This window comes from Heptranchias perlo, chromosome 17, assembly GCF_035084215.1.
Source record: "Heptranchias perlo isolate sHepPer1 chromosome 17, sHepPer1.hap1, whole genome shotgun sequence".
Lineage (NCBI taxonomy): Eukaryota > Metazoa > Chordata > Chondrichthyes > Hexanchiformes > Hexanchidae > Heptranchias > Heptranchias perlo.
Window position 1 is genome coordinate 11,383,066 of NC_090341.1, and position 27,831 is coordinate 11,410,896.

At 35.1% G+C, this 27,831-nt stretch overlaps 2 protein-coding genes and 1 long non-coding RNA gene across 11 annotated transcripts in view; 2 read left to right on the forward strand and 1 right to left on the reverse strand.

Annotated features, from left to right (window-relative positions):
* LOC137334051 (RNA-binding protein 5-like) overlaps positions 1-4,316 on the forward strand; it is a 49,722-nt gene extending 45,406 nt beyond the window's left edge. For all 6 annotated transcript variants that reach the window (XM_067998482.1, XM_067998488.1, XM_067998486.1 and 3 more), the window contains 2 exons: positions 1,554-1,683; positions 3,973-4,316. In XM_067998482.1, coding sequence (XP_067854583.1) covers positions 1,554-1,683; positions 3,973-4,098 — 256 coding nt within the window. In that variant the 3' untranslated portion in view covers positions 4,099-4,316. The remainder of the gene's footprint in view (positions 1-1,553; positions 1,684-3,972) is intronic.
* LOC137334053 (uncharacterized) lies at positions 6-27,659 on the reverse strand. The gene is made up of 3 exons (XR_010966051.1): positions 27,524-27,659; positions 10,397-10,641; positions 6-41 (listed from the first exon to the last, which is right to left on the reverse strand). It is a non-coding gene; the product is annotated as an uncharacterized lncRNA (long non-coding RNA).
* The window catches only part of LOC137334052 (RNA-binding protein 5-like), a 48,170-nt gene continuing 47,389 nt past the window's right edge, over positions 27,051-27,831 (forward strand). For all 4 annotated transcript variants that reach the window (XM_067998489.1, XM_067998491.1, XM_067998490.1 and 1 more), the window contains exon 1: positions 27,051-27,133. The gene's annotated coding sequence lies outside the window, so the exon portion shown is untranslated. The remainder of the gene's footprint in view (positions 27,134-27,831) is intronic.

Here is a 27,831-nt window from a genome sequence, read left to right on the forward strand (position 1 = left end):
CACCAAACCTGTGATCTTGTCCAGTTCACTGTTGTTGTAATCTACAAAACATAATAAAAGCAAGCTGTTAATCTAAATGAAGAATAATTACAGCAGCCTTTTCGAGCAAATGTGCAATGAGGAAATCTCCTTGCCCACATTATCCCAGCAAATCTGGTGTGCAACTTGGAAAGTAATTAATTATGTTCCATGAAGGAATGCAATCAACGGTTAGATATCTGTAAAATTAATAAAATAACTTGGGTCCCGTGGTGGTAAGAATTAATCTGACCCTACACATCATACTTCCCATTGCCATTTTCTGCTTTCCTGAAGGTGTTTGCTTCTTGACAAACTGTAGCAGTAGAAGTATTTTCTCATTGTGGCAGCAAACACTGTTGCTTTTGGCTTGCTTTGGTCTGGCACCAGACTTGATCAGATTACAGTGAAGTTAGATTATTGCTGTGGAATGATACTCAGTTTGAAATGGCTCTGGATCTGATTGGTACCAGAGCATCTTTAATGGCCAGAAGTATTGTGGCAAATCACTTACTTGTGTATTAACTTGAGTTTCCTGAACAGGGTAAATTTCTTTTGTATGAAAATCCTGCAACATAGGAACAGGAGTAGGCCATTCAGCCCCTCGAGCCTGCTCTGCCATTTGATACCACCATGGCTGATCTGTGATCTAACTTCATATACCTGCCTTTGGCCCATATCCCTTAATACCTTTGGTTGCCAAAAAGCTATCTCTCACATTTAAATTTAGCAATTGAGCTAGTATCAATTGCTGTTTGCGGAAGAGAGTTCCAAACTTCTACCACCCTTTGTGTGTCGAAATGTTTTCTAATCTCGCTCCTGAAAGGTCTGGCTCTAATTTTTAGACTGTGCCCCCTTCTCCTAGAATCCCCAACCAGCGGAAATAGTTTCTCTCTATCCACCCTATCTGTTCCCCTTAATATCTTATAAACTTCGATCAGATCACCCCTTAACCTTCGAAACTCTAGAGAATATAACCCCAATTTGTGTAATCTGTCCTCGTAACTTAACCCTTGAAGTCCGGGTATCATTCTAGTAAACCTATGCTGCACCCCCTCCAAGGCCAATATGTCCTTCCGAAGGTGCGGTGCCCAGAACTGCTCACAGTACTCCAGGTGCAGTCTAACCAGGGTTTTGTATGGCTGCAGCATAACTTCTGCCCCCTTGTACTCTAGTCCTCTAGATATAAAGGCCAGCATTCCATTAGCCGCCTTGATTATTTTCTGCACCTGTTCATGACATTTCAATGATCTATGTACCTGAACCCCTAAGTCCCTTTGGACATCCACTGTTTTTAACTTTTTACCAAAGTGGATGACCTCACATTTGTCTACATTGAATTCCATTTGCCACAGTTTTGCCCATTCACTTAATCTATCAATATCTCTTTGTAATTTTACATGGAGTATAATTTTCTCATTGGCAAATTGAACTTGCTTTCTTGACATCACTGTCATTGCACAGATCAATGTAGGTGAGTTTTCTGTATGTTTATCATGATCAGAATTTAAAATAAGATGTTTTTGTATCAACAGCGACTTTGAGCAACCAACAAAAAATGGCATTAACAGTGACAATATTGGGAGTCGGATGCTACAGGCTATGGGTTGGAAAGAAGGTTCTGGGTTAGGTCGAAATCAGCAAGGTATTACAGCTCCCATACAGGTATGGTGTTTTATATTTATTGACCATTTTCTGTTTCACTCTCCTGTCTCTCACTTGTTGTAATTCACGTTTATTGTGAGGGATTGTTTAGGGATGTAAAATGATTTGATGTCAATGAAATGTTTTGTTGCTCTCAGTGGCTCGGTGAGTAGATTCACCATTTTAATCCAGACAAGCCAGCAAAGTTCTAAGATTGATCCCTGGTACAATGCTGCATTTGCCAGCCTTGGTCAGGGTAGCATTGTGTGAGTGCTACAATTATACATCCTGAGCCAAGAAAGGGGAGATAACAGTTCAGAGTTCCCACTTCTGCTCGTGGTCCAGTGACCACATGCTTTGAAGTATGCTCTGATGAGGATAGGGTAGAGGTTTACCTGTGATGCCCTCACTTCAAGTCACAAGATCTTTTCACGAGGCAAGGCAACAGGAGCCTAGTGATGGCTGTAGAACTGTACATTATAATTAGTCACCACCATCAAGAAAGAAGGAGTGAGTGAAGAAATTTGAAAGTGTTTTGAGTTTCTTGGAAATGTCGTGGTTTGAGAATAGATGTAAGAAAACATTCACAGTGCCGTCATCAGAACCACTCAAGTTAGTGCATCGGTATAGTTCCATTTACAATTAATATTCATTTTGATTTTACTTTGTGTTGTGCACAGAGTTAGATGTTGAGCATGGGATATTATCTGCACCCACTCATTACTGATCATAATAGATACATGTGGTATCTGCTCACTTGATTTCTCTTGCATCTTGATCAACTGATGCTACAAAATATGCTGCCCAACGAAATGGGTATATGTGGGATCCAAATTGTGGAGAATTATTTAGTAGAGACTATCCACTTTTCCGTAGAGAAGAAAGCTACGCAGGTACACTTCATGAATGCCAGTTGGAGAGCAGCATTTGAAGAGGTCAGGGAGCCAATAGTCCAAATGTCCCATCAGCCTGGGGTAACCCAAGATGTTCAGAGATCATGACTTATAAAGAAATGATCCAAGATTGAGGCAGGGGGTGGGAAGAAAATGGAGAGAGAAAAGGATCTAGATAAATGGAAAAATACCTACAAATGTTAATACCTGACTACAAGTAAATGGGTTTGTTCGGGCAATTATAGTTTTCGGGCCAGTGGTTTCCTTAACGTATTCTGGAAAAATTACGCTTGACTTACTGCTCTGATACTGTGTTAAAGTAATTGTGCAATTTCACAAAAATTTTCACTAAGCATTCTCAAGTTTGTCAAACATCAAGTAGTTTTGTCCCTTTTCATGAGTTTATTTCAATACGTGTATTCTTGCTAGAACGTAAGAAATAGAAGCAGGAGTAGGTCATACGACCTGTCGAGCCTGCTCCGCCATTCAATAAGATCATGGCTGATCTTCGACCTCAACTCCACTTTACAGCCTGATCCCCATATCCCTTGATTCCCCTAGTGTCCAAATATCCTTCGATCTCAATCTTGAACATACTCAACTGAGCACCCACAGCCCTCGGGGGTAAAGAATTCCAAAGATTCACAACCCTCTGAAGAAATTTCTCCTTATCTAGGTCTTAAATGGCCGACCTCTTATCCTGAGACTATGCCCTCTAGTTCCAGACACTCCAGCCAGGGGAAACAGCCTCTCGTCATCTACCCTGTCAAGCCTTCTAAGAATTTTATAAGTTTCAATGAGATCACCTCTCATTCTTCTAAACTCCAGAGAACGTAGGCCCAATCTACACAATTGCCTCATAGGACAACCCTCTCATCCCAGGAATCAATCTAATAAACCTTCATTGCACCCCCTCAAAGGCAAGTATATCCTTCCTTAGGTAAAGAGACCAAAACTGGTGGTAATTGCGACTTGATACTTTTGTACTAAATTGCAGTTTAGTTTACTATGAAGGAGGATGTTTGATTCAACTTTTTTTCTTTGCATTTCTGTGGTGCAGGCATAAAATTGTAATCAAAATGTGGTCTGGCATAAGCATTGGGACTGAAGCTGAAATCGGTCTTAACCGATGCTAACTGTCGACTTTTCTATAAGGCTGCATTCATTCATTTTGCTCCAGTTGGGGAGGGGAAGAGGCAGTAGTTCTGCCTATCCCACTGAACTGTCTCTGGTGGGTAAATGAACCCAGGAGCTGTATTGATTATTAATTCCATAACAATGAGTGCTAAGAGCATGCTGTATCCTCGTTTTATTTGGTGGGGGTAGGAGGTGAAATGCATGGAGAACATTTGAGCACTCTTGAACCAGCATGATCTCGACACAGTTCAGTGTTGTAACAATTGATTTTTAATTTCAGGCTCAAACAAGGATGAAGGGTGCTGGTTTGGGAGCACGAGGAAGTTCATATGGTGTTACTACTTCAGATTCCTACAAAGATGCTGTTAAAAAAGCTATGTTTACAAGATTTAATGAATTGGAGTAATTTGAGAGTGGTTGTAAATATGTAAATACTTTTTCCTAATTTTTGCTACTGGATATGTACTTAAGTAAACAGTGCAATTTGTCCGTAGGAAATGTAATTTTTTGATGCTTTGGTTAAATCTTATTTATGTTAAATGTACAATGTACATTTTGTATTGTCTATCAAGTGTATAATAATGTATCTACTGTTTCCTTTTGCAGAATAAATTTTGAAAAGAATCCATTAGTGTTTTTCTTTGTAGACAGCTTGCAGTTTACAAGGATATAATTTTCAGAACATCGGGGATCATAGGATCATTATGATCCTAAGGGATCATAAATATTGCATTAATAATGGAAACTTAAGGGATTGTATAGAGAATGTGTGATGGGGGTGACAGACAGTAGTGGTTTTATTTTATGTAAACCACATTTCAATCTTTAATGTGAATATATAACATATATTTTGTATAATTATTTTGTGGGACTTGCCAGTCTGAGTGTAGTTAGTCTCGAGTACTGTGGTCCAGCTATGTGTGTTTCAGGAGCTGGTGTACTGTAAGAGTACTGTGAATCTGGAGTTTGAGTAAAGTTGCACAAAACTTTTGTATCCTTCCCCAATGCACTGCTTAGTGTGGTACTGCACCATACAGAGCAGGAAGGTTTGATCCCCATATCAATTAATTGTTCAGGGCCAAGAATTGGTACTTGCAGCAATTTTTAATTACTCGGGCATATTTGGAGTAGTTTGAAAAGTTCTGGCAGTAGCTCAGTTAAGACATAATTCACTACTTATGACCATAACATTTCTTATCAAGTTTATTGAGTCCTCCCAGTGTCCTGGCCAACATTTATCCCTCAATATGTAAAACAGATGATTTAGTCATGTATTTCATTGCTATTTGTGGGAGCTTGCTGTGTGCAGATTGGCTGCTGCGTTTCCTACATTACAACAGTGACTATACTTCAAAAGTACTTCCTTGGTTGTAAAGTGCTTTGGGAGGTCCTGAACTCATGGAAGGCACTATATAAATGCAAGTCTGTCTTTTTTTTCTCATTTTACTTCTCATCAAAAATTTGAAAATCTTTTAGGTCCTGCAGGATTATTATTATACACGGGGGGATATGTGTTGGAGTGACCAAGGCGGCAATAGGTTTATTTTATCAATGATGGAGAACCTACTGCTACATGAGAAATAATTAGATGTGGAGATGCTTAATAATGTTGCAAAGATTCCTTCTACACATCCCAGAATTCCTTTCTTCAAAAACAATGTCATGTTTTGCAGACAAAAGAACCATTAAAGCCATTTCTGATGTTGAGGGACAGATCTGATAATCTAGATCATGTACAGCAATGTAGGATTTGAAATTAATTGATAACATTAACTGCAGCTTAGCATGACTTTTTTTAATGGTAGTGTGGAAAGAGAATTGGAATAGAGAAGTGACAAAAAAAAAGTACATTTTAATTTCTTTTCAAAGAGCCTAAAAGTGGCACAGGATTCTGATATTGCACCAGGTGTGCTGGTCTGATCATATAATTATGTATCCGATGAGATTTATTGATTTGATACCTTGAATGTTTAAAAGATTTTTTTCTGCTGATAGATCGAGCTGTCACAAGGCACAAAAAGCTTAAAATATATGTTTGCAGCATGGAAAATGGAATCATTTCAAAAACCATACAGTGCTATCTATCTATTTTAATAGTTTAAAATGGCACATTGCATTCCAGACATCTCACGTAATGTCTGATGCAAAATTCTGGATCATGCCATATACTGGAGCCAGAATGTTTTTTGGCAGGGAAATGGATTATGTATGTGTCAGAAACCAATGGTATTACATATGTGAAAATTCTCATGTAAGTTGTTCTTGCTTTTTTTTGTGGGAGGTGGGGTAAGCTAGTGTCTATACAAGTGTTAGCAGCCTTCAGTATCCTGCACAATGACCTTCATCCGTGAGCCTGAATATTGAGCATTGGTAGGCTATTTGATTGTTGCTGTGGGAGGGGAGAGGAGAGAAGAAAGTTTCACAGCAGTGTGTGTGCTTGACCTCATTTGAGGTCCACTGTTAGTATGGGGCTGCTGACCCCTGGGTGCACATGTGTGTTCTTCCTCTCCCAGCCTGAGGACATCAAAGCAAATTGGATCCTCTCCCCCCCCCCCCCCCCCCCAAATATACTGCCTGGAAGTTAACTTCATTATTAGGTGAAGCTTAGTACTATGTCCCCTTACTATTCTCTAAACCATGAAGAAGGGAAAACTAGATTCACTATAGGTGAATAGCTTAAAGGGGCCTTAAGATGGGAGCATGTCACAAGTTTTCTTGCAAGCTGGACAATGCATAAGCAGACTGCCTTCCTTTTAACCTGGAAGTTATTTAATCAACTCCAACTGTACCCCAGCACATCTGAGGCAATATACCTTAGCAGTGTCAAACTTTGCCCAAGCTTTCTGGACTTGTCTAAGTGTGGTATGTTCCAATGGGGAGAGACTAAACACCATATCTGCTTGTAGATTTTGCAGTAACTTGGTTGAGACTCTTAAACATAGTGATTGGTTTAAACATCAGACATTCAGCTAACCAAAAAAAAAGGCTTGTTTTTATGCGATTTGTACCACTGAATTTTTTTTAAGGGCAATGCAGTATGGACATACTATTTTGTATGCCATCACTTTATATTTATAGATTTGCAATATTTTTCAGTTAATAGTTTTTTTTTAAAAGGTTGGTGGAAAGAAATAATGGAACTTTAACTTCACTGCATCTTTACTCAAGTGACCAGTATTAAGTTTTGGCAAATGAACATTAAGCCTAGAATTTTAAAAGAAAATGTGCAAATGTTTGAAAATCTGAAATAAAATTCTGGAAGTTCACAGCAGGTCTGCCAGCTGAAAAGATTGGTTAACGTTTTGTTTGAGACCCTTTTGTCAGGACTCTAGTATAACCCATACCTGGAAACACACTCTCATTTTTAAGTAAAATTTTAAAATGAGACATTTGGTTTTGAAAGGACTCCTTTCATTACTCCTACATTTCATCGATACGTGGCACTTTCTACGCATGCGTCCAGAAGCACCTCAGGCTGACTAAGTCTGCAAATAATCTTCAGGGCAAAAGCAAAATACTGCAGATGCTGAAAATCTGAAACAAAAAGCAGAAAATGCTGGGAACACAGCAGGTCAGATAGCATCTGTGCAGAGAGAAAGAGTTAATGTTTCAGGTCGATGACCTTTCATCAGAATCTTTGGATTTGTTTTAATCTACAGTCATTGCCAATAATTATGTTTTAGATGCCATAAAAATTGAAGGCATACACCACTACAAACTGTGGTGACTACTATTATGGCTATACCAAACCGATAAAATAGAAGCAGTCACATAAATGACCTGGATTCAGGAAGTTAAATCAAACTGGTTAAATTTGGAGATGATACCATACTAGAATGAACAGTGGAGGCAGCTCAGAAAATACATCTTAAATTTGACAAAATATGCATTGGTAGAACATGGCAGATAAAATTTAATGTGGATAAGTTTAAAGTGCTACACATAGGAAGGAAAAATAGATGACACACATGCTTCATGAATAGTGTTAAAATAGATAAGAATTAAGTTGATAGAGACCTGAGAGTCTTAGTAGACTTGACTCTATATATGTCCAACCAACACAGAGCAGCAATCAACAAAGCTAACAGGATGTTGAACGATGTAGCCAAAACAGTAGAATATAAGTCAGAAGCGGTAATGATCAAACTGTATAGTGCTTTGGTCAAACAGCACCTTGATATTGTGTATAGTTCTAATCACCAAGGAACAAGGGAGACATTCAAGCCCTTGAGGCAGTGCAAAGAGTCACAAAGTTGATCCCCAATGTCAGGGATCTGAGTCATGAGCAAAGACTGAATTGACTGGAGCTTTTCAGCTTGGAAAGGAGGTGTCTGAGGGTATAGAAAAAGTTAATCTGAAATATTATTTAAAATTAAACAGTAGCAGTAGAATGAGATGTTCAAATTAGTAAAAGGTAATTTTAGGACTAATATCAAATGTTTTCTTCACACAGTGATCAACATGTAGAATAAACCTCCAGCTAGTGTTGTAGAGGCAAAAACCCTAGAATCATTTAAGAAACAATTGGATGCTACAACGGGAAAAACATGGATCTTTCTGGGTGGATGAATTAAGACTGGCCAAATAGTATTCCTCATTTGTAAAGATCTTGTGAAAGACAGGAAGAGGAGGTTCTATCCTGGGGGTAGGACAGAATGCAGAGGCGTTATTCTGTGTAAGTTAACTAAGACAATCTATTGAAATGGGGAAGTGTAATATCTTCATTATGTGAAGATAAATTCAAGGTGTTATTTTCTGCAAAATGTAGGAATTTTGCACAGTGGTTTTGAACAGAACCAATCCAGGAGCTAGTGACAAATTAGCTTAATGTCAGTGGTAGGAAAGATAAGGGAATCCATAATCAAAGATGTAATAGAAAAACATCTAGAAACCAAAAATATAATAAAGAATAGCATAAATTTCAAAAGGGAAGGTCATGCTTGACCAACCTTATTGAATTCTTTGAAGAAGTAACAGAAAGGATAGACAAAGGTAATGTAGGAGATGTAATATATTTGGATTTTCAAAGGCCTTCAATAAGATACCACACAGTAGACTCTGAAATTCCATGGGAAGTGGGGCAGGTGCTTGTTGCATCTGTTCCCCCCACCCCTATGCGGGTATGACTGAAAGAGGTAGGATTGGTGAGATGACATTATTTATGAATGTCACTGGCTCAGTGGTAGCATGCTTGGAGTCAGAAGGTTGTGGGTTCAAGCACCAAATTAGGGACTTGAGCCCATAATCTAGACTTATACTTCAGTGCACCACTGAGGGAGTGCTGCATTGTTGGACATGTTAAACCATGTCAGGTGGATGTAAAAATTCCTGTGGCACTATTTGAAGAAGAACAGGGAGTTTTCCTGGTTAACATTTATCGTTCAATTAACACCTCCAAAAAAAGCCAGATGACATGGTAATTTATTTCATCGCTGTTTGTGGGACCTTGTCTATGTGCAAATTGGCTGCAGTGTTTGCCTACAGTACAACAGTCACTTCAAAAGTACTTTATTAACTGTGAAGCACTTTGGGACATTGTAAAAGGCACTATATAAATGCAAGTTCTCTCCTTTCTATATAAATGCAAGTTCTTTCTTATCTGCCAGGATTCCCACCAGTTCAGCCTTGGTAGGCCCTTACACTAAGTGTGCTTTGCATGATACAGGTGTGCATAGTGTGCCAAGATCAGATCCTGGTTGAAGTGGGACCTACAAGTGTGTAAAATGCTGCTTACTTGACTACCATTGATAGCAGATCAAATTTAAAACTCTTCCGCTGGCACTGCAGCCTCACCTCTACAGCGATATCCCTCGCCCCACTGAGGCAGCCACCCCAGTAGTGCATAATGGCACCAGTGCCCACCCACATTATGTAAATTACCCTGCTCCCAGGATTGGCGGCGTCAGGAATCCAGCCATTGGCCAGCTGTGTAGACCCTCAAGTGCTCTAGGAGGCTTTGCAGCCTCTGATTTTGTTTTTCTACTAACATCTTCCCAACGTCCGTTATAAAAGTTGTTACACTTCATCTGACTAAATACTTATCCCAGTCTGTATAAAGTGAGAAATTACATTTTCTTTCTTTTGGAAAGCAAAGGAGGGAAGTTGATGGACCAAATCTCAATAATCTCTTCCTTGTTTCACAGAAGTGCTAGGGGGTGAGTCACTAAAATAGTTTTGTTTGGTGTTTCATGCAATGATATTATTACATTTAAAATGTTTAAAAGTACATATAGAAATGACTTATGGCATTGCTCACAGTGAGTTGGAGGATCTATTCTCTTTCTCTTATCTATCTCTGTTGTCTTCACATTGCAGGAGTTGGGAGGGGGGGGCACCTGTGTGTGTGGTCTTCTCTTCTGTTTATTCAATTTGCATCTCTTCCCTTTTTTGATTTCTGTCCCTGTGCTGTTCTGCTTCCTCTTATGTTTTCACCTCTATTTCTCTTTGTCCTGTTCTGCCTTTCTCCTCTCCAGCTTTTCTCTGTCTTGCGATTCTCTCTCTCTTTTTCTGTTTTTGTTATTTGTTCACTTTATCTACTGCTTTTCTTTCTTCTTTTGCTTCTCTCTTTTCACTGCTTCTTCTGTCCTTTTGAGTGATGTCTGATTTACTGGGGGAGGGGTCCAGCCAGGTTTGCAGGCTGCCTTTCAGGCCATGGCTGGTGGGTCACTGGTAGTATCTCAAACTGTAAGCTCTGGGCTCCTTACCAGAGGGTTTGTGAGTTTTGAACCCAGCTTTGGCTGATTATAATTGATGTAATCTGGTGCTCCCAATCAGGTCACTTCAGCAACCACTTCTGGAAGTGCAACACTTGTTCTCAGGGTAGACACTCCATTCCTACCCCACAGACACGTCCCTCCAGGAACTGCGCTGACAGTGGCCACCACACAAAGCCCAAGTCCTGTCTGCCTCTTTACGGATGAAGAGGAAATATGACAACAGAAGCAGCAAGCTGAAAAATGGACAATAGATAAATTACAAAAAGCGATTTCTTTTTTTCTGTAATGCTTATTCTCTTTTTTTTTCTTCTCTCTTTCGCATGTTCAATCTGGATTTTTGTCTGTTTCTCATGTTTTTAATTTCAAATTAATGAGAGAAAATAAAAATAATGGGAGAATAAGAGAAAGCTTGCACTTCTCCCATGTTTACTTTCTGTTCCATTAAGTCTTCATTTAATTTGCCATATCTCTAATATTTTTTTCTCTCATGCTGTCTCTATCTCATGCTCTCACTCTCTTTCTTTCATGCTCTCTTTTTCTTATGCTCTTTCTCATGCTTTTTCTTTCTCTTTCAGGTTCTCTCTCATTCTCTCTTTCTGTCAAACTCACTTTCTCTCATGCTCTTTTAAGCTTTCTTTTTCTTGTGATTTCTCTTACTCTCACACTCTTGTTTCCATTTTGTCTCTCTCTTGCATTTGCTTTCTCACTCTTTCTTTTTTTTAAAAAAAGACTTGAGAGCAAGCCCCACATCCTTCCTGTGAATCTCCAGGCTGCATTTGTACTCTAACAATGTAACAGCCCTGAGAGGAGATTCTTTTTCTGGACCATGACAGATGGAAATGTGATAAAATCTGAACTAATAGAGAAATTGCTGTCTGCTTTTTAACTCTGGAATGGAATTCAGAAAACTTCCTGTGGCGTGGATTGTGGGAATTCTTCATACTGATTCCAGTTATAGATGTCTAAACCCTACCAGTGCTACACACTGGCTTTTGGGCTGTGGGTAGGAGAGGAATTTGGTCATGTCTGCATGATAGCTTTCGAGTAGGGAAGAGAGACCTGGGAAGAGCCATAGCATAACATCTAGGATCACAAGGGTATGTGGCCTTAGCCCCCATTGAAAACGTGAAGTGTGTGTCACTATGGCTGGGAAGACTGAAAGTAGGGTTGACAGCCATCCAGGATTTTCCTGGAGTCTCCAAAATGTAATGATCAATCTCCTGGACAATGCTGCGAGCAACCTGGGAGAAAAATCATAGGGGCATTTTTTTTAAAATGTGAATGTTTTATTAGTTATAAAAATACTGCATGTGGGAAAGAAAGCTGTTTGATTGGGCAGGATGGTTGGAGGAAGGAGGTGATGAAACCTCCAAGGATTTTTAAAAATTCGTTCATGGGATGTGGGCGTCGCTGGCGAGGCCGGCATTTATTGCCCATCCCTAATTGCCCTTGAGAAGGTGGTGATAAGCCGCCGCCTTGAACCGCTGCAGTCCGTGTGGTGGATACATCCAACCAGAGTTGGCAACCTTAACTGAAGGGTGAGAAAATCAGAAATATAAACGTGACAGCCAAGTGCGAAAGAACTAGCATGATGTTACACTTTCCTGAAACTTATGTGTGTACACCACAGACTTTAATATATAATCATAGGTAAATATCATACAAAAGTAGTAACACACATTAAAGCATAAAACAGGGCATAAATTGGGGATTTAAATTTGAAGAAAAGTGAGATTTTGAATCGAGTAATAACTAATTATTAATAATAATTAATGGTTCCTGTGAAGCACTTTGGGATGTTTTACTACGTTAAAGGTGCTATATTTAAAACCTACCTCTGACCAAGCTTTTGGTCATCTGTCCTAATATCTCCTTATATGGCTCGATGTCAAATTTTGTTTGATAATGCTCTTGCGAAGCGCCTTGGGATGTTTTACTATGTTCAGGGAAGTTGTTGTTGTATATTAATGCAAGTTGTTATTGTATGTTAATGCAAGTTGTTGCATATTCTCAACAAATAGACATTCCATTGAGAAATAAAAACTCCATGGGAAAAGTGATCCACCTGTGGCTAACTAAAGAAGTTAGGTATAGTATTAGATTAAAAAAAGAGGCCTATACTGTTGCTAAAAAGAGTAGTAAGGCTGAGGATTGGGAGAGTTTTAGAAACCAGCAAAGGACGACCTAAAAATTGATAGAAAGGGAGAAAATAAATATGAAAGTAAACTAGCAAGAAATACAAAGACGGATTGTAAGAGCTTGTACAAGTATGTAAAAAGGAAGAGGGTAGCAAAAGTAAATGTTGGTCCCCTAAAGGCTGAGACAGGAGAAATTATAGGCCAGTTGGCCTGACATCAGTTGTCAGGAAAATGCTGGAATCCATTATTAAGGAAGTGGTGATAGGGCACTTAGAACATCATATGATTAGGCAGAGTCAACATGGTTTTATGAAAAGAAAATCGTGTTTGACAAATTTATTAGAGTTTTTTGAAGATGTAACTGGCAGGGTAGATAAAGGGGAACCAGTGGATGTAGTATATTTCGATTTTCAAAAGGCATTCGATAAGGTGCCACATAAAAGGTTGTTACGCAAGATGAGGGCTCATGGAGTTCGGGGTGACATATTAGCATGGATAGAGGATTGGTTAATGAACAGAAAACAGAGAGTAGAAATAAACAGGTCATTTTCAGGTTGCCAGTCTGTAACTAGTGGGGTACCACAAGGATCGGTGTTCGGGCCTCGGTTATTTACAATCTATATTAATGACTTGGATGAAGGGACCAAGTGTAGTGTATCCAAGTTTGCTGACAATACAAAGCTAGGTGAGAAAGTAAGCTGTGAGGAGGACTCAAAGAGTCTGCAAAGGGATATAGACACAGGTTAAGTGAGTGGGCAAGAATGTGGCAGATGGAGTATAATGTGGGGAAATGTGAGGTTTTTCACTTTGGTAGGAAGAATAGAAAAACATTTTTTTTAAATAGGGAGAAACTATCAAATATTGGTGTCCAGAGAGACTTGGATGTCCTGGTACAAGAAACACAAAACTTTAGCATGCAGGTACAGCAAGCAATTAGGAATACAAATGGCATGTTGGCCTTTATTACAAGGGAGTTGGAGTACAAGAGTAAGGAAGTCTTACTACAGTTGTACAGGGCTTTGGTGAGACCTCACCTGGAGTACTGCGTACAGTTTTGTTCTCCTTATCTAAGGAAGGATGTACTTGCCTTCGAGGCAGTGCAATGAAGGTTCACTAGATTAATTCCTGCGATGAGAGGGTTGTCCTATGAGGAGAGGTTGAGTTGAATGGGCTGATACTCTCTGGAGTTTAGAAGAATGAGAAGTGATCTCATTGAAACATATAAGATTCTGAGGGGGCTTGGCAGGGTAGAGGGTGAGAGGTTGTTTCCCCTGGCAGGAAAGTCTAGAACTAGAGGGAATAGTCTCAAGATAAGGGGTCGGCCATTTAAGACTGAGCTGAGTAGGATTTTCTTTACTCAGAAGGTTGTGAATCTTTGGAATTCTCTACCCCAAAGGGCTGTGGATGCTGAGTCGTTGAATGTATTCAAGGCTGAAATTGATAGATTTTTGGACTCGAAGGGATTCAAGGGATACGAGGATTGACCAGGAAAGTGGAGTTGAGGTTGAAGATCATCCATGATCTGATTCAATGGCGGACCAGGCTCAAGGGGCCGTATGGCCTACTCCTGCTCCTATTTCTTATGTTGTTGTTGTATATTAAAGCAAGTTGTTGTTGTATATTAATGCAAGTTGTTGCTGTATATTAATGCAAGATTTTGTTATTATATTAATGCAAGTTGCTGTTATATATTATTGCAAGTTGTTACACATTAATGCTTATTGTGATATAATAATGCAAGTTGTCGTTGTATATTATGCAAGTTGTTATTGTATATTAATGCAAGTTGTTGTTGTATATCAATGCACATACATATTGTATATTAATGCAAATTGTTGTTGTATATTAACGGAACTTGTTATTGAGGTATATTAATGCAAGTAGTTATTGTTGTATGTTAATGCAAGTTGTTGTTTTATATTAATGCAAGTAATTATTGTTCTGTTTTAATGCAAGTTGTTGTTGTATGTTAATGCAAAATGTTGTTGTGTATTAATGGAAGTTGTTATTGTGGTATATTACTTCAAGTAGTTATTGTTGTACATTAATGAAATTATTTATTGTTGTATATTAATGAAAGTATTTATTGCTGTATATTAATGAAAGTAGTTATTGCTGTATATTAAAGTATTTATTGTTGTATATTAATGAAAGTATTTATTGCTGTATATTAATGAAAGAATTTATTGCTGTGCATTAAAATATTTATTGCTGTATATTAATGAAAGTATTTGTTGCTGTATATTAATGAAAGTAGTTGTTGCTGGATATGAATGAAAGTATTTATTGTTGTATATTAAAATATTTATTGCTGTATATTAATGAAAGTATGGTTGTATATTAATGAAAGCAGTTATTGTTGGACATTAATGAAAGTATTTATTGTTGTATATTAGTGAAATTAGTTATTTTTGTACATTAATAAAAGTATTTATTGTTGTATATTATTGAAAGTATTTATTGCTGTATATTAATGAAAGTATCTATTGCTGCATATTAATGAAAGTATATATTGTTGTATATTAAAGTATTTATTGCAGTATATTAATGAAAATATTTATTGCTGTATATTAATAAAAGTAGTTATTGTTGTATATTAATGAAAATATTTATTGTTGTATATTAATGAAAGTAGATATTGTTGTATATTAATGGAAGGATTTATTGCTTTATATTGAAGTATTTATTGCAGTATATTAATGAAAGTATTTATTGCTATCTATAAATGAAAGTATTTATTGCTGTATATTAAAGTATTTATCTTAATGAAAGTAATTATTGCTATCAATAAATGAAAGTAGTTATTGTTGTATATTAATGAAAGTATATTTATTGCTGTATATTAATGAAAGTATTTATTGATGTATATTGATGAAAGTATTTATTGTTGTATATTAATGAAAGTAGTTATTGTATATTAAAGAAAGTGGTTATTGTTGTATCTTAATGAAAGTATTTAATGTTGTATATTAATGAAAGTATTGCTGTATATTAATGAAAGTATTTAATGTTGTATATTAAATGAAGTATTTATTGTTGTATATTAATTAAAGTAGTTATTGTTGTATATTAAAGAAAGTAGTTATTATTATATATTAATGAAAGTATTTATTGTTGTATATTAATGAAAGTATTTATTGTTGTATATTAATGAAAGTAGTTATTGTTGTATATTAAAGAAAGTAGTTATTGTTGTATATTAATCAAAGTATTTATTGCTGTATACTAAAGTATTTATTGCTGTGTATTAATGAATATATTTATTGCTGTATATTAATGAAAGTATTGTTGTATATTAATGAAATTGCTGTATACTAAAGTATTTATTGCTTTATATTAATGAAAGTATTTATTGTTGTACATTAAAGTGTTGATTGCTGTATATGAATGAAAGTGTTTATTGCTGTATATTAATGAAAGTATTTATTGCTGTATATTAATGAAAGTAATTGTTGCTGTATATTAATGAAAGTAGTTATTGTTGTACATTAAAGTATTTATTGTTGTATATTAATGAAAGTAGTTATTGTTGTGTATTAATGAAAGTATTTATTGCTGTATATTAAAGTATTTATTGTTGTATATTAATGAAAGTATTTATTGCTGTAAATTAATGAAAGTAGTTATTGCTGTATATTAATGAAAGTATTGCTGTATATTAATGAAGGTATTTATTGCTGTATATTAATGAAAGTATTTATTGCAGTATCTTAATGAAAGTATTTATTGCAGTATCTTAATGAAAGTATTTATTGCTATCTATAAATGAAAGTAGTTATTTGTTTTTTTTATTCGTCCACGGGATGTGGGCGTCGCTGGCGAGGCCGGCATTTATTGCCCATCCCTAATTGCCCTTGAGAACGTGGTGGTGAGCCGCCTTCTTGAACCACTGCAGTCTGTGTAGTGAAGGTTCTCCCACACTGCTGTTAGGAAGGGAGTTCCAGGATTTTGACCCTGCGACGATGAAGGAACGGCGATATATTTCCAAGTCGGGATGGTGTGTGACTTGGAGGGGAACGTGCAGGTGGTGTTGTTCCCATGTGCCTGCTGCTCTTGTCCTTCTAGGTGGTAGAAGTTGCGGGTTTGGGAGGTACTGTCGAAGAAGCCTTGATGAGTTGCTGCAGTGCATCCTGTGGATGGTACACACTGCAGCCACTGTGCACCGACGGTGAAGGGAGTGAATGTTTAGGGTGGTGGATGGTGTGCCAATCAAGCGGGCTGCTTTGTCCTGGATGGTGTCGAGCTTCTTGAGTATTGTTGGAGCTGCACTCATCCAGGCAATTGGAGAGTATTCCATCACATTCCTGACTTGTGCCTTGTAGATGGTGGAAAGGCTTTGGGGAGTCAGGAGATGAGTCACTCGCCGCAGAATACCCAGCCTCTGACCTGCTCTTGTAGCCACAGTATTTATATGGCTGGTCCAGTTAAGTTTCTGGTCAATGGTGACCCCCAGGATGTTGATGATGGGGGATTCGGCGATGGTAATGCCATTGAATGTCAAGGGGAGGTGGTTAGACTCTCGCTTTTTGGAGATGGTCATTGCCTGGCACTTGTCTGGCGTGAATGTTACTTGCAACTTATGAGCCTAAGCCTGGATGTTGTCCAGGTCTTGCTGCATGCGGGCTCGGACTGCTTCATTATTTGAGGGGTTGCAAATGGAACTGAACACTGCAATCCTCAGCGAACATCCCCATTTCTGACCTTATGATGGAGGGAAGGTCATTGATGAAGCAGCTGAAGATGGTTGGGCCTAGGACACTGCCCTGAGGAACTCCTGCAGCAATGCCCTGGGGCTGTGATGATTGGCCTCCAACAACCACTACCATCTTCCTTTGTGCTAGGTATGACTATTGTTGTATATTAATGAAAGTATTTATTGCTGTATATTAATAAAAGTATTTAATGTTGCATATTAAATGAAGTATTTATTGCTGTATATTAATGAAAGTAATTGTTGCTGTATATTAATGAAAGTAGTTATTGTTGTACATTAGTGAAAGTAGTTATTGTTGTACATTAGTGAAAGTAGTTATTGTTGTATGTTAATGAAAGTATTTATTGCTGAATATTAAAGTATTTATTGCTGTGTATTAATGAAAGTATTTATTGCTGTATATTAATGAAAGTAGTTATTGTTGTATATTAATGAAAGTATTTAGCTTTTTGGCAATCAAAGGTATTAAGGGATATGGGCGAAAGGCAGGTATATGGGGCTCGATTTTAGGGTCGGGTTTCCTGCGGGTTTCCAGCGGGGGGGCCCCGAAAATCCCGATATGAGGTCACGTGACCGGATCGCGCCGCGATCCCGACCACTTCCGGGTTCCCCGATGACGTGCGGGGCTGCGTGCGTGGCCCCCGCTGGTGGGAATCCCGCAGGCAATTAAAGCCAGCGGGGTTCCACTTGAGAGTACTTACCTTGCTTGTTGAGGTCAGTTAATGAGCTGAATCAGCTGTCAAAAGAGGAAGTGTGGGATTTCACCTGCATCGCAGCGTGTTTCCCACACTGGGGGCAACAGTCTCTCTCCAACCAGGCGTGTTGCAGCCAGCAGCCTGTGGCAGGTGCCAAGGTGCACCCCACGGGGGAGAGCCCTCACCCACGCAGGAGGCCACCGCGTCACATAGGGCAACCCCTGCCCCCCACCACCCCCCGCCAAGCCAGAGGACAGACCGACACGAAACTGCAGCCCCAGTCCGAGGAACCACCCACCTACCCTGCACAACCCCTCAGACCAACACCTGCCAGATGGGTGGTGCGTGGACACCCTCGGAGGACGAACAGCATGACCAGCCCCAGCAGCCTCGCAGTCCACGCCGTCCGCCGCAGAGACGTGGAGCCCCCCAACACGGGGTTGTTGCACGCCCACCTACACAGCAGGAGGGAGGGCTACCGCAGAGAGCGACGCATCGCAGAGGGCACTACCCTCACCACATGGTCCACAGACCGAGGCGAAGCTTCCCGGACCTCTCCGAGCAGCAGTGCACACGGAGGCGCAGATTCGCTTGACATGTAGTCGTGGAGATCTGCAGGCTTTTTCATGCCGAGCTGCTCCTGCCTGGCCCCAGCAACAAGTGCTTACCTGTCGCTGCCAAAGTCACCACTGCCCTCCACAACTTCTCCTCCGCATCCTTCCAGGGTGCAGCCGGCTACACCGCCGATGTCTCTCAGTGGTCTGCGCGGAAGAGCCCTGCAAATACACCTGCACCTACTCTGCAGTAACACGATGGGTGGCATCAGTGGTGGGTCCTCATAGTGATACCCAGGAGCGGGCATTATTGGACACAACAGACAGGATTCGCGGAGACATGGCAGTGGTGGTGCCAATATAATGTGTGCTGTTTGTTGCTCTGAAATTCAATATAGGTAACACCCATGGCAAACCCTCCGACACCCTTGTGCACCCCCTTCATGCTCACGAAACATTTGCCTTACGCTGCCTACTCCACATATGTGATGCATGCCCTGTGGCTGCAGCACAGGTGGTGGCAGGTTGAGTGAGGCTGGCCGTGAGGGAGATGCACGAGAGGGTGAGTATGGGATAGAGCCATGAGATTGTATGAGGATTGGGTCGCGTGTTAGTGGCGGGTGAGTACTGGCGAGGTGAGTAGGTGGAGGTAAGATGAGGATGGGGTTTGAGTGGGTATGAGGGGTGATGTGACAGAGTAGTGTTGGCGGTGCCGAAGGAGATGTGGGGTGGGGGCAGTGTTGTGGCAGATGGAGTGTAGGGGAAAGACTTCGTGTTCTCACTGTGGCTGACCTACTGAGGTCATTGCAGCGCCTCCTGCACTGTATGCAGGTGGGCGATATGTTGGTTGCGCAGGTGACCCCCTCTGCCACCTTAAGCCAGGCCTTCTTGGTGGCAGAGGCTGGCCGCTTCCTCCCGCCCGCCGGGTGGAAGATCTCTGTCTTCGCCCTCCTCCTCACCCCATCTGATGATACCTGGGGTGAGGCATCATTAAACTGGGAGCAGCCTTCCCCCTGGGCTGCTCCATGCTGTAATTTGTTCCATTGGTTGCAGCATCTGTCAGTGGAGGACTGCCCCTTTAACTAGAGAGCCTCCAGCTGACAGATCGTACTGCGCATGCGCAGCCCGCCCGACGCGCAGACCAGCAGTGTGGACCCCGGAGGAGCAGGTAATTGATTCCTATTAGTGTGTTGCCTGCTACGATCGCGCGGGCAACCCACTAATTTCACCGAGCGTGTTGACCACGCTCCCGAAACCCAACCCGCCGGAAACCCGCAGGCCTGGTAACATCGAACCCATGGAGTTAGATCACAGATCAGCCATGATCTTATCAAATGGCGGAGCAGGCACAAGGGGCTGAATGGCCTACTCCTGTTCCTATGTTCCTATTTATTATGGTATATTATTGAAAGTATTTATTGCTGTATATTAATGAAAGTATTTATTGTTGTATATTAAAGTATTTGTTACTGTATATTAATTAAAGTATTTATTGCTGTATATTAATGAAAGTATTGCTGTATATTAATGAAAGTATTGTTGTATATTAATGAAAGTAATAATATACAGCAATAAATACTTCATTGTTGCATATTAAGGAAAGTATTTATTGCTGTATATTATTAATTTAATTAATATACAGCAATAGTTTCCTTAATGTGCAACAATAAAGTATTTATTGCTGTATATTAATAAAAGTAATAACATACTGCTGTATATTAATGAAAGTGGTTATTGATGCATATTAATGAAAGTATTGTTGCATATTAATGAAAGTAATTATTGCTGTATATTGATGAAAGTATTTATTGCTGTATATTGAAGTATTTATTGCCATGCATTAATGAAAGTGTTTATTTCAGTATATTAATGAATGTATTTATTGCTGCATATTTTGAAAGTAATTATTGTTGTATATTAATGAAGGTATTTATTACTGTATATTAGTGAAAGTATTTATTGTTGTATATTAATGATTGTGTTGTTGTATATTAATGGAAGTATTTATTTTGGAATATTTATGAAAGTATTTATTGTTGTGTATAAATGAAAGTATTTTTTATATTAAAGAAAGTATTTATTGTTGCATATTAATGAAAGTAGTTATTGTTCTATTTTAATGAAAGCATTTATTGTTGTATAATAATGAAAGTATTTATTGCTGCATAGTAATGAAATTAGTTATTGCTGTATATTAATGAAAGTATTTTTGTATATTAATGAACGTACTTACTGCTATATATTAATGCAAATATTTATTGCTGTATATTAATGAAAGTATTTATTGTTGTATATTAATGAAAGTATATATTGCTGTATATTAATAAAAGTAATTATTGCTGTATATTAATGCAAGTATTTACTGCTGTATATTAATGAAAGTAGTTATTGATGCATATCAATGAAAGTATTGTTGTATATTAATGAAAGTAATTATTGCTGTATTTTGATGAAAGTAATTATTGCTGTATTTTGATGAAAGTATTTATTGCTGTATATTGAATTATTTATTGCCGTACATTAATGAAAGTGTTTATTTCTGTATATTAATGGAAGTATTTATTGCTGCATATTTATGAAAGTAATTATTATTGTATATTAGTGAAGGTATTTGTTACTGTATATTAAAGTATTTTTTGCTGTATATTAATGAAAGTATTTATTGTTGTATATTAATGATTGTGTTGTTGTACATTAATGAAAATATTTATTTTTGGTATGTTAATGAAAGTATTTATTGTTGTGTATAAATGAAAGTATTTTTGTATATTAATGAAAGTATTTATTGTTGCATATTAATGAATGTAGTTATTGTTCTATTTTAATGAAAGCATTTATTTCTGTATGTTAATGAAAGGATTTATTGCTGTATCTTAATGAAAGTAGTTACTGTTGTATAATAATGAAAGTATTTATTGTTGTATATTAATGAAATTAGTTATTGCTGTATATTAATGAAAGTATTTTTGTATATTAATGAACATATTTACTGCTGTATATTAATGCAAATATTTATTGCTGTATATTAAAGTTTTTATTGTTGTATATTAATGAAATTAGTTATTGCTGTATATTAATGAAAGTATTTTTGTATATTAATGAACATATTTACTGCTGTATATTAATGCAAATATTTATTGCTGTATATTAAAGTTTTTATTGCTGTATATTAATGAAAGTATTTATTGCTGTATATTAATGAAAGTAGTTAATGCTGTATATTAATGAAAATATTGTTGTATATAATGAAAGAATTTTACTGCTGTGTATTAATGAAAGTATTTATTGTTGTATATTAATGATTGTGTCATTGTATATGAATGAAAGTATTCACTTCTGTGTATTAATGAAAGTATTTATTGTTATATATTAATGAAAGTATTTTTTTGTTTTCTATTAATGAAAGTATTGTTGTATATGAATGAAAGTAATTATTGCTCTATATTAAAGTATTTATTGTTTTATATTAACAAAAATATTTATCATTGTATTTTTGTATATTAATGAAAGTATTTATTGTTTTATATTAACAAAAGTATTTACTGTATATTAATGAAAGTATTGTTGTATATTAATGAAAGTATTTATTGTTGTATATTAATGGAAGTATTGTTGCCTATTAATGAAAGTACTGTTGTATGCCAATGAAAGTATTTATTGTTGCATATTAATGAAAGTATTTATTGCTGTATAGTAATGAAATTAGTTATTTTTGTATATTAATGAAAGTAATTATTGTTGTATATTAATGAAAGTAGTTATTGTTGTATATTAATGAAAGTATTTTTTGCTGTGAATTAATGAAAGTATTTACTGCCATATATTAATGAAAGCAGTTATTGATGCATATTAATGAAAGTATTGTTGTATATTAATGAAAGTATTGTTGTATATTAATGAAAGTAATTATTGCTGTATATTGATGAAAGTATTTATTGCTGTATATTAAAATATTTATTGCTATACATTAATGAAAGTAGTTATTGCTGTATATTAATTAAAGTATTTATTGCTGAATATTAATGAAAGTATTTATTGTTGTATATTAATGAATGTGTTGTATATTAATGAAAGTATTTCTTTTGGTATATTAATGAAAGTATTTATTGTTGTGTATTAATGAAAGTATTTTTGTATATTAATGAAAGTATTTATTGTTTTATTTTAATGAAAGTATTGTGTATTCATTAAAGTATTTATTGCTGTATATTAATTAAAGTATTGTTGTAAATTAATGAAAGTATTTATCGCTATATATTAATGAAAGTATTTTTTGATGTATATTAATGAATGTAGTTATTTTTGTATATTAATGAAAGTATTTGTTGTTGTATATTAATGAAAGTAGTTATTATATATTAATGAAGGCATTGTTGTAAATTAATACAAGTATTTATTGCTCTATATTAATGAAGATTTTGTTGTATATTAATGAGAGAATTTTTTGCTGTATATTATTGAAAGTAGTTATTATTGTATATTAATGGAAGTATTTATTGCTGTACACTAATGAAAGCATTTAAAGTTGTATATAATGAAAGTATTTATTGTTGTATGTTAATGAAAGTAGTTCTTGTTGTATATTAATGAAAGTAGTTATTGTTGTACATTAATGTAAGTATTTATTGCTGTATAATAATGAAAGTAGTTATTGGTGTATATTAATGAAAGTATTTATTGCTGTATTTTGATGAAAGTATTTATTGCTGTATATTGAACTTTTTATTGCCGTACATTAATGCTGAATATTAAATTATTTATTGCTGTTTATTAATGAAAGTATTTATTGCTATATATTAATTAAAGTATTTGTTGTTTTATAATAATGAAAGTAATTATTTCTGTATATTAATGAAAGTAGTTATTGTTGTATAATAATGAAAGTGTTTCTTGTGGTATGTTGTACCAAATATTTATTGTTGTATAGTAAAGTATTTATTGCTGTATATTAATGAAAGTATTTATTGTTGTACATTATTGATTGTGTCATTGTATATGAATGAAACTATTCATTTTTGTATGTTAATGAAAGTATTTACTGTTATATATTAATGAAAGTAATTTTAGTAGTATATTAATGAAAGTATTGTTGTATATGAATGAAAGTAATTATTGCTGTATATTAATGAAAGTATTTATTGTTGTATAGTAGTTAAAGTATTTATTGTTGTATATGTAGGAAAGTATTTTTGTAAATTAATGAAAATATTAATTATTTTGTATTAAAGTATTTATTGTTGTATATTAATTAAAGTATTGTTGTATATTAATGAAAGCATTTATTGCTGTATATTAGTGAAATTATTTTGCATATTAATGAAAGTATTTATTGTTGTATATTAATGAGACTATTGTTGTATATAAGTGAAAGTATTTATCATTGTATATTAATGAAAGTATTGTTGTATATTAATGAAAGTATTTGCTGCTGCATATTAATGCAAATATTTATTGCTGTATATTAAAGTATTTATTGCTGTATATTAATGAAAGTAGTTATTGCTGTATATAATGGCAAATATTTATTGCTGTATATTAAAATATTTATTGCTGTACACTAATGAAAGTATTGATTGTTCTATAAAATGAAAGTATTTACTGCTGTGTATTAATGAAAGTACTTATTGTTGTATATTAAAGTATTTTTTGCTGTATATTAATGAAAGTATTTATTGCTGTATATTAATGATTGTGTCATTGTATAGGAATGAACGTATTCATTTTTGTATATTAATAAAGGTATTTATTGTTATATATTAAAGTATTTTTTGTTGTATATTAATGAAAGTATTTTTGTATATGAATGAAAGTAATTATTGCTGTATATTAATTAAAGTATTTATTGTAGTATAGTAAGGAAAGTATTTATTGTTGTATATTTATGAAAGTATTTTTGTATATTAATGAAAGTATTTGTTGCTTTATATTAATGAAAGTATTTATTGTTGTATATTAATTACAGTATTGTTGTATATGAAAGTATTTATTGCTGTATATTAATGATATTATTGTTGTATATTAAAGTATTTATTGTTGTATATTAATGGAAGCATTGTTGCATATTAATGGAAGCATTGTTGCATATTAATGAAAATATGGTTGTTTGCCAATTAAAGTATTTATTGTTGCATATTAATGAAAGTATTTATTGTTGTATATTAATGAGACTATTGTTGTATATCCGTGAAAGTATTTATCGCTGCATATTAATGAAAGTATTGTTGTATATTAATGAAAGCATTTATTGCTGTATAGTAACGAAATTAGTCATTTTTGTATATTAATGAAAGTATTTATTGTTGTATATTAACAAAATTAGTTATTGTTGTATATTAATGAAAGTAGTTATGGTAGTGCATTAATGGAAGTAGTTATTGTTGTATATTAATGAATTTATTTATTACTGTATATTAAATATTTATTGCTGTATATTAATGAAAGTATTTATTGCTATATATTAATGTGCTTATTGCTGTATATTAATCAAAGTATTTATTGCTGTATATTAATGAAAGTAGTAATTGCTGTATATTAATGAAATTATTGTTGGACATTAATGAAAGTATTTATTGCTGTATATTAATGAAAGTAGTAATTGCTGTATATTAAATTATTTATTGCTCTATATTAATGAAAGTAATTATTGCTCTATATTAATTAAAGTATTTATTGCTCTATATTAATGAAAGTAGTTTTTGCTCTTATATTAATGAAAGTATTTATTGCTCTATATTAATGAAAGTATTTATTGTTCTATATTAAAGTATTTATTGCTCTATATTAATGAAAGTATTTATTGCTCTATATTAATGAAAGTAGTTTTTGATCTATATTAGTGAAAGTATTTATTGCTGTATATTAATGAAAGTATTTATTGCTGAATATTAGTGAAAGTATTTGTTGCTGTATATTAATGAAAATAGTTTTTGCTGTATATTAGTGAAAGTATTTATTGCTCTATATTAATGAAAGTATTTATTACTCTATATTAATGAATGTATTTACTGCTCTATATTAAAGTATTTATTGCTCTATATTAGTGAAAGTATTTATTGCTCTATATTAAAGTATTTATTGCTCTATATTAGTGAAAGTATTTATTGCTCTATATTAAAGTATTTATTGCTCTATATTAGTGAAAGTATTTATTGCTCTATATTAATGAAAGTATTTATTGCTCTATATTAAAGTATTTATTGCTCTATATTAAAGTATTTATTGCTCTATATTAGTGAAAGTATTTATTGCTCTATATTAGTGAAAGTATTTATTGCTCTATATTAATGAAAGTATTTATTGCTCTATATTAGTGAAAGTATTTATTGCTCTATATTAATGAAAGTATTTATTGCTCTATATTAATTAAATTATTTATTGCTCTATATTAATTAAAGTATTTATTGCTCTATATTAATTAAAGTATTTATTGCTCTATATTAAAGTATTTATTGCTCTATATTAATGAAAGTATTTATTGCTCTATATTAGTGAAAGTATTTATTGCTCTATATTAATGAAAGTATTTATTGCTCTATATTAATGAAAGTATTTATTGCTCTATATTAGTGAAAGTATTTATTGCTCTATATTAATGAAAGTATTTATTGCTCTATATTAATGAAAGTATTTATTGCTCTATATTAATGAAAGTATTTATGCTCTATATTAATGAAAGTATTTATTGCTCTATATTAAAGTATTTATTGCTCTATATTAATGAAAGTATTTATTGCTCTATATTAATGAAAGTATTTATTGCTCTATATTAATGAAAGTATTTATTGCTCTATATTAATGAAAGTATTTATTGCTCTATATTAGTGAAAGTATTTATTGCTCTATATTAATTAAAGTATTTATTGCTCTATATTAATTAAAGTATTTATTGCTCTATATTAATGAAAGTATTTATGCTCTATATTAATGAAAGTATTTATTGCTCTATATTAAAGTATTTATTGCTCTATATTAATGAAAGTATTTATTGCTCTATATTAATGAAAGTATTTATTGCTCTATATTAATGAAAGTATTTATTGCTCTATATTAAAGTATTTATTGCTCTATATTAATGAAAGTATTTATTGCTCTATATTAATGAAAGTATTTATTGCTCTATATTAATGAAAGTATTTATTGCTCTATATTAATGAAAGTATTTATTGCTCTATATTAAAGTATTTATTGCTCTATATTAATGAAAGTATTTATTGCTCTATATTAATGAAAGTATTTATTGCTCTATATTAATGAAAGTATTTATTGCTCTATATTAATGAAAGTATTTATTGCTCTATATTAATGAAAGTATTTATTGCTCTATATTAATGAAAGTATTTATTGCTCTATATTAATGAAAGTATTTATTGCTCTATATTAATGAAAGTTGTTACTGTTGTTTCCAGCGCCATTTTTTATCGCCGCAGACACAAAACGACAATTCCCAGAATGCAAAGGGCATTGTACTTTTAACCAATCGGAAGCGCGCTTTGTTTCGCGTCGCACGCTGGGTAACCCCGCCCCCTCCCCCTGCGACCCGGCGCCATCTTGTGTCTGTGTGTAATGGCGGTTCAGTGTGCGAGGTGGTGAGGCCGAGTTGTCGGGCGGTATTTCTGCATCAAACGGTATGTGCGCTCGATCGGAATAGAAAGTGCGAAGCTGCCGGGCGGCCAGGGTCAGGGTGGGAACGATCTCCCAAAAGTGGTAATTGAGCGGCCGAAGCTCGGAAAGTTTCAGCAGGCGCTGTGCATCCGGGCAAGGCCTGCAGGCAGAGAGAGAGAGAGAGAGGGAGGGAGGGAGAGAGAGAGGGAGAGGGAGGGAGAGAGAGGGAGAAGGGGGGCATCTGCTGCAAGTTTGCTTCCTATCAGTGTCATTGTTTTATGTTGAAGGAGCCCCATAGATCTAGAAATTGGCTATGTGAAAACATCCATTCTCTTCTTCGGCCGTTATAATTAGGATTCCCCGTGACTCTGGGTTGTTTACTTAAATAAAACCATTTGAGTCTCACCACTCACCTCGGTATTACATTTTTCACATGCCTATTTGCCGCCACTTCGTTTTCATCTTTTGCTTATAAAACTTTTTACTTTCAACTGTCTTTTCCAAAATATCGCCTTCTGCCCATTTGAGATGTCCAACCCGCTGATGGATTTTTCTACCACCGCTTACACTTTTATAGCGTCTTTAATGTAGTGAAACATCCCAAGGCGCTTCACTGGAGCGTAATCAGACAAAAATGAACACCGAGCCAAAAAAGGAGACATTAGGACAGGTGACCAAAAGCCTCGTAAAAGAGGTAGGTCTTAAAGGGGGAGAGAGAGGT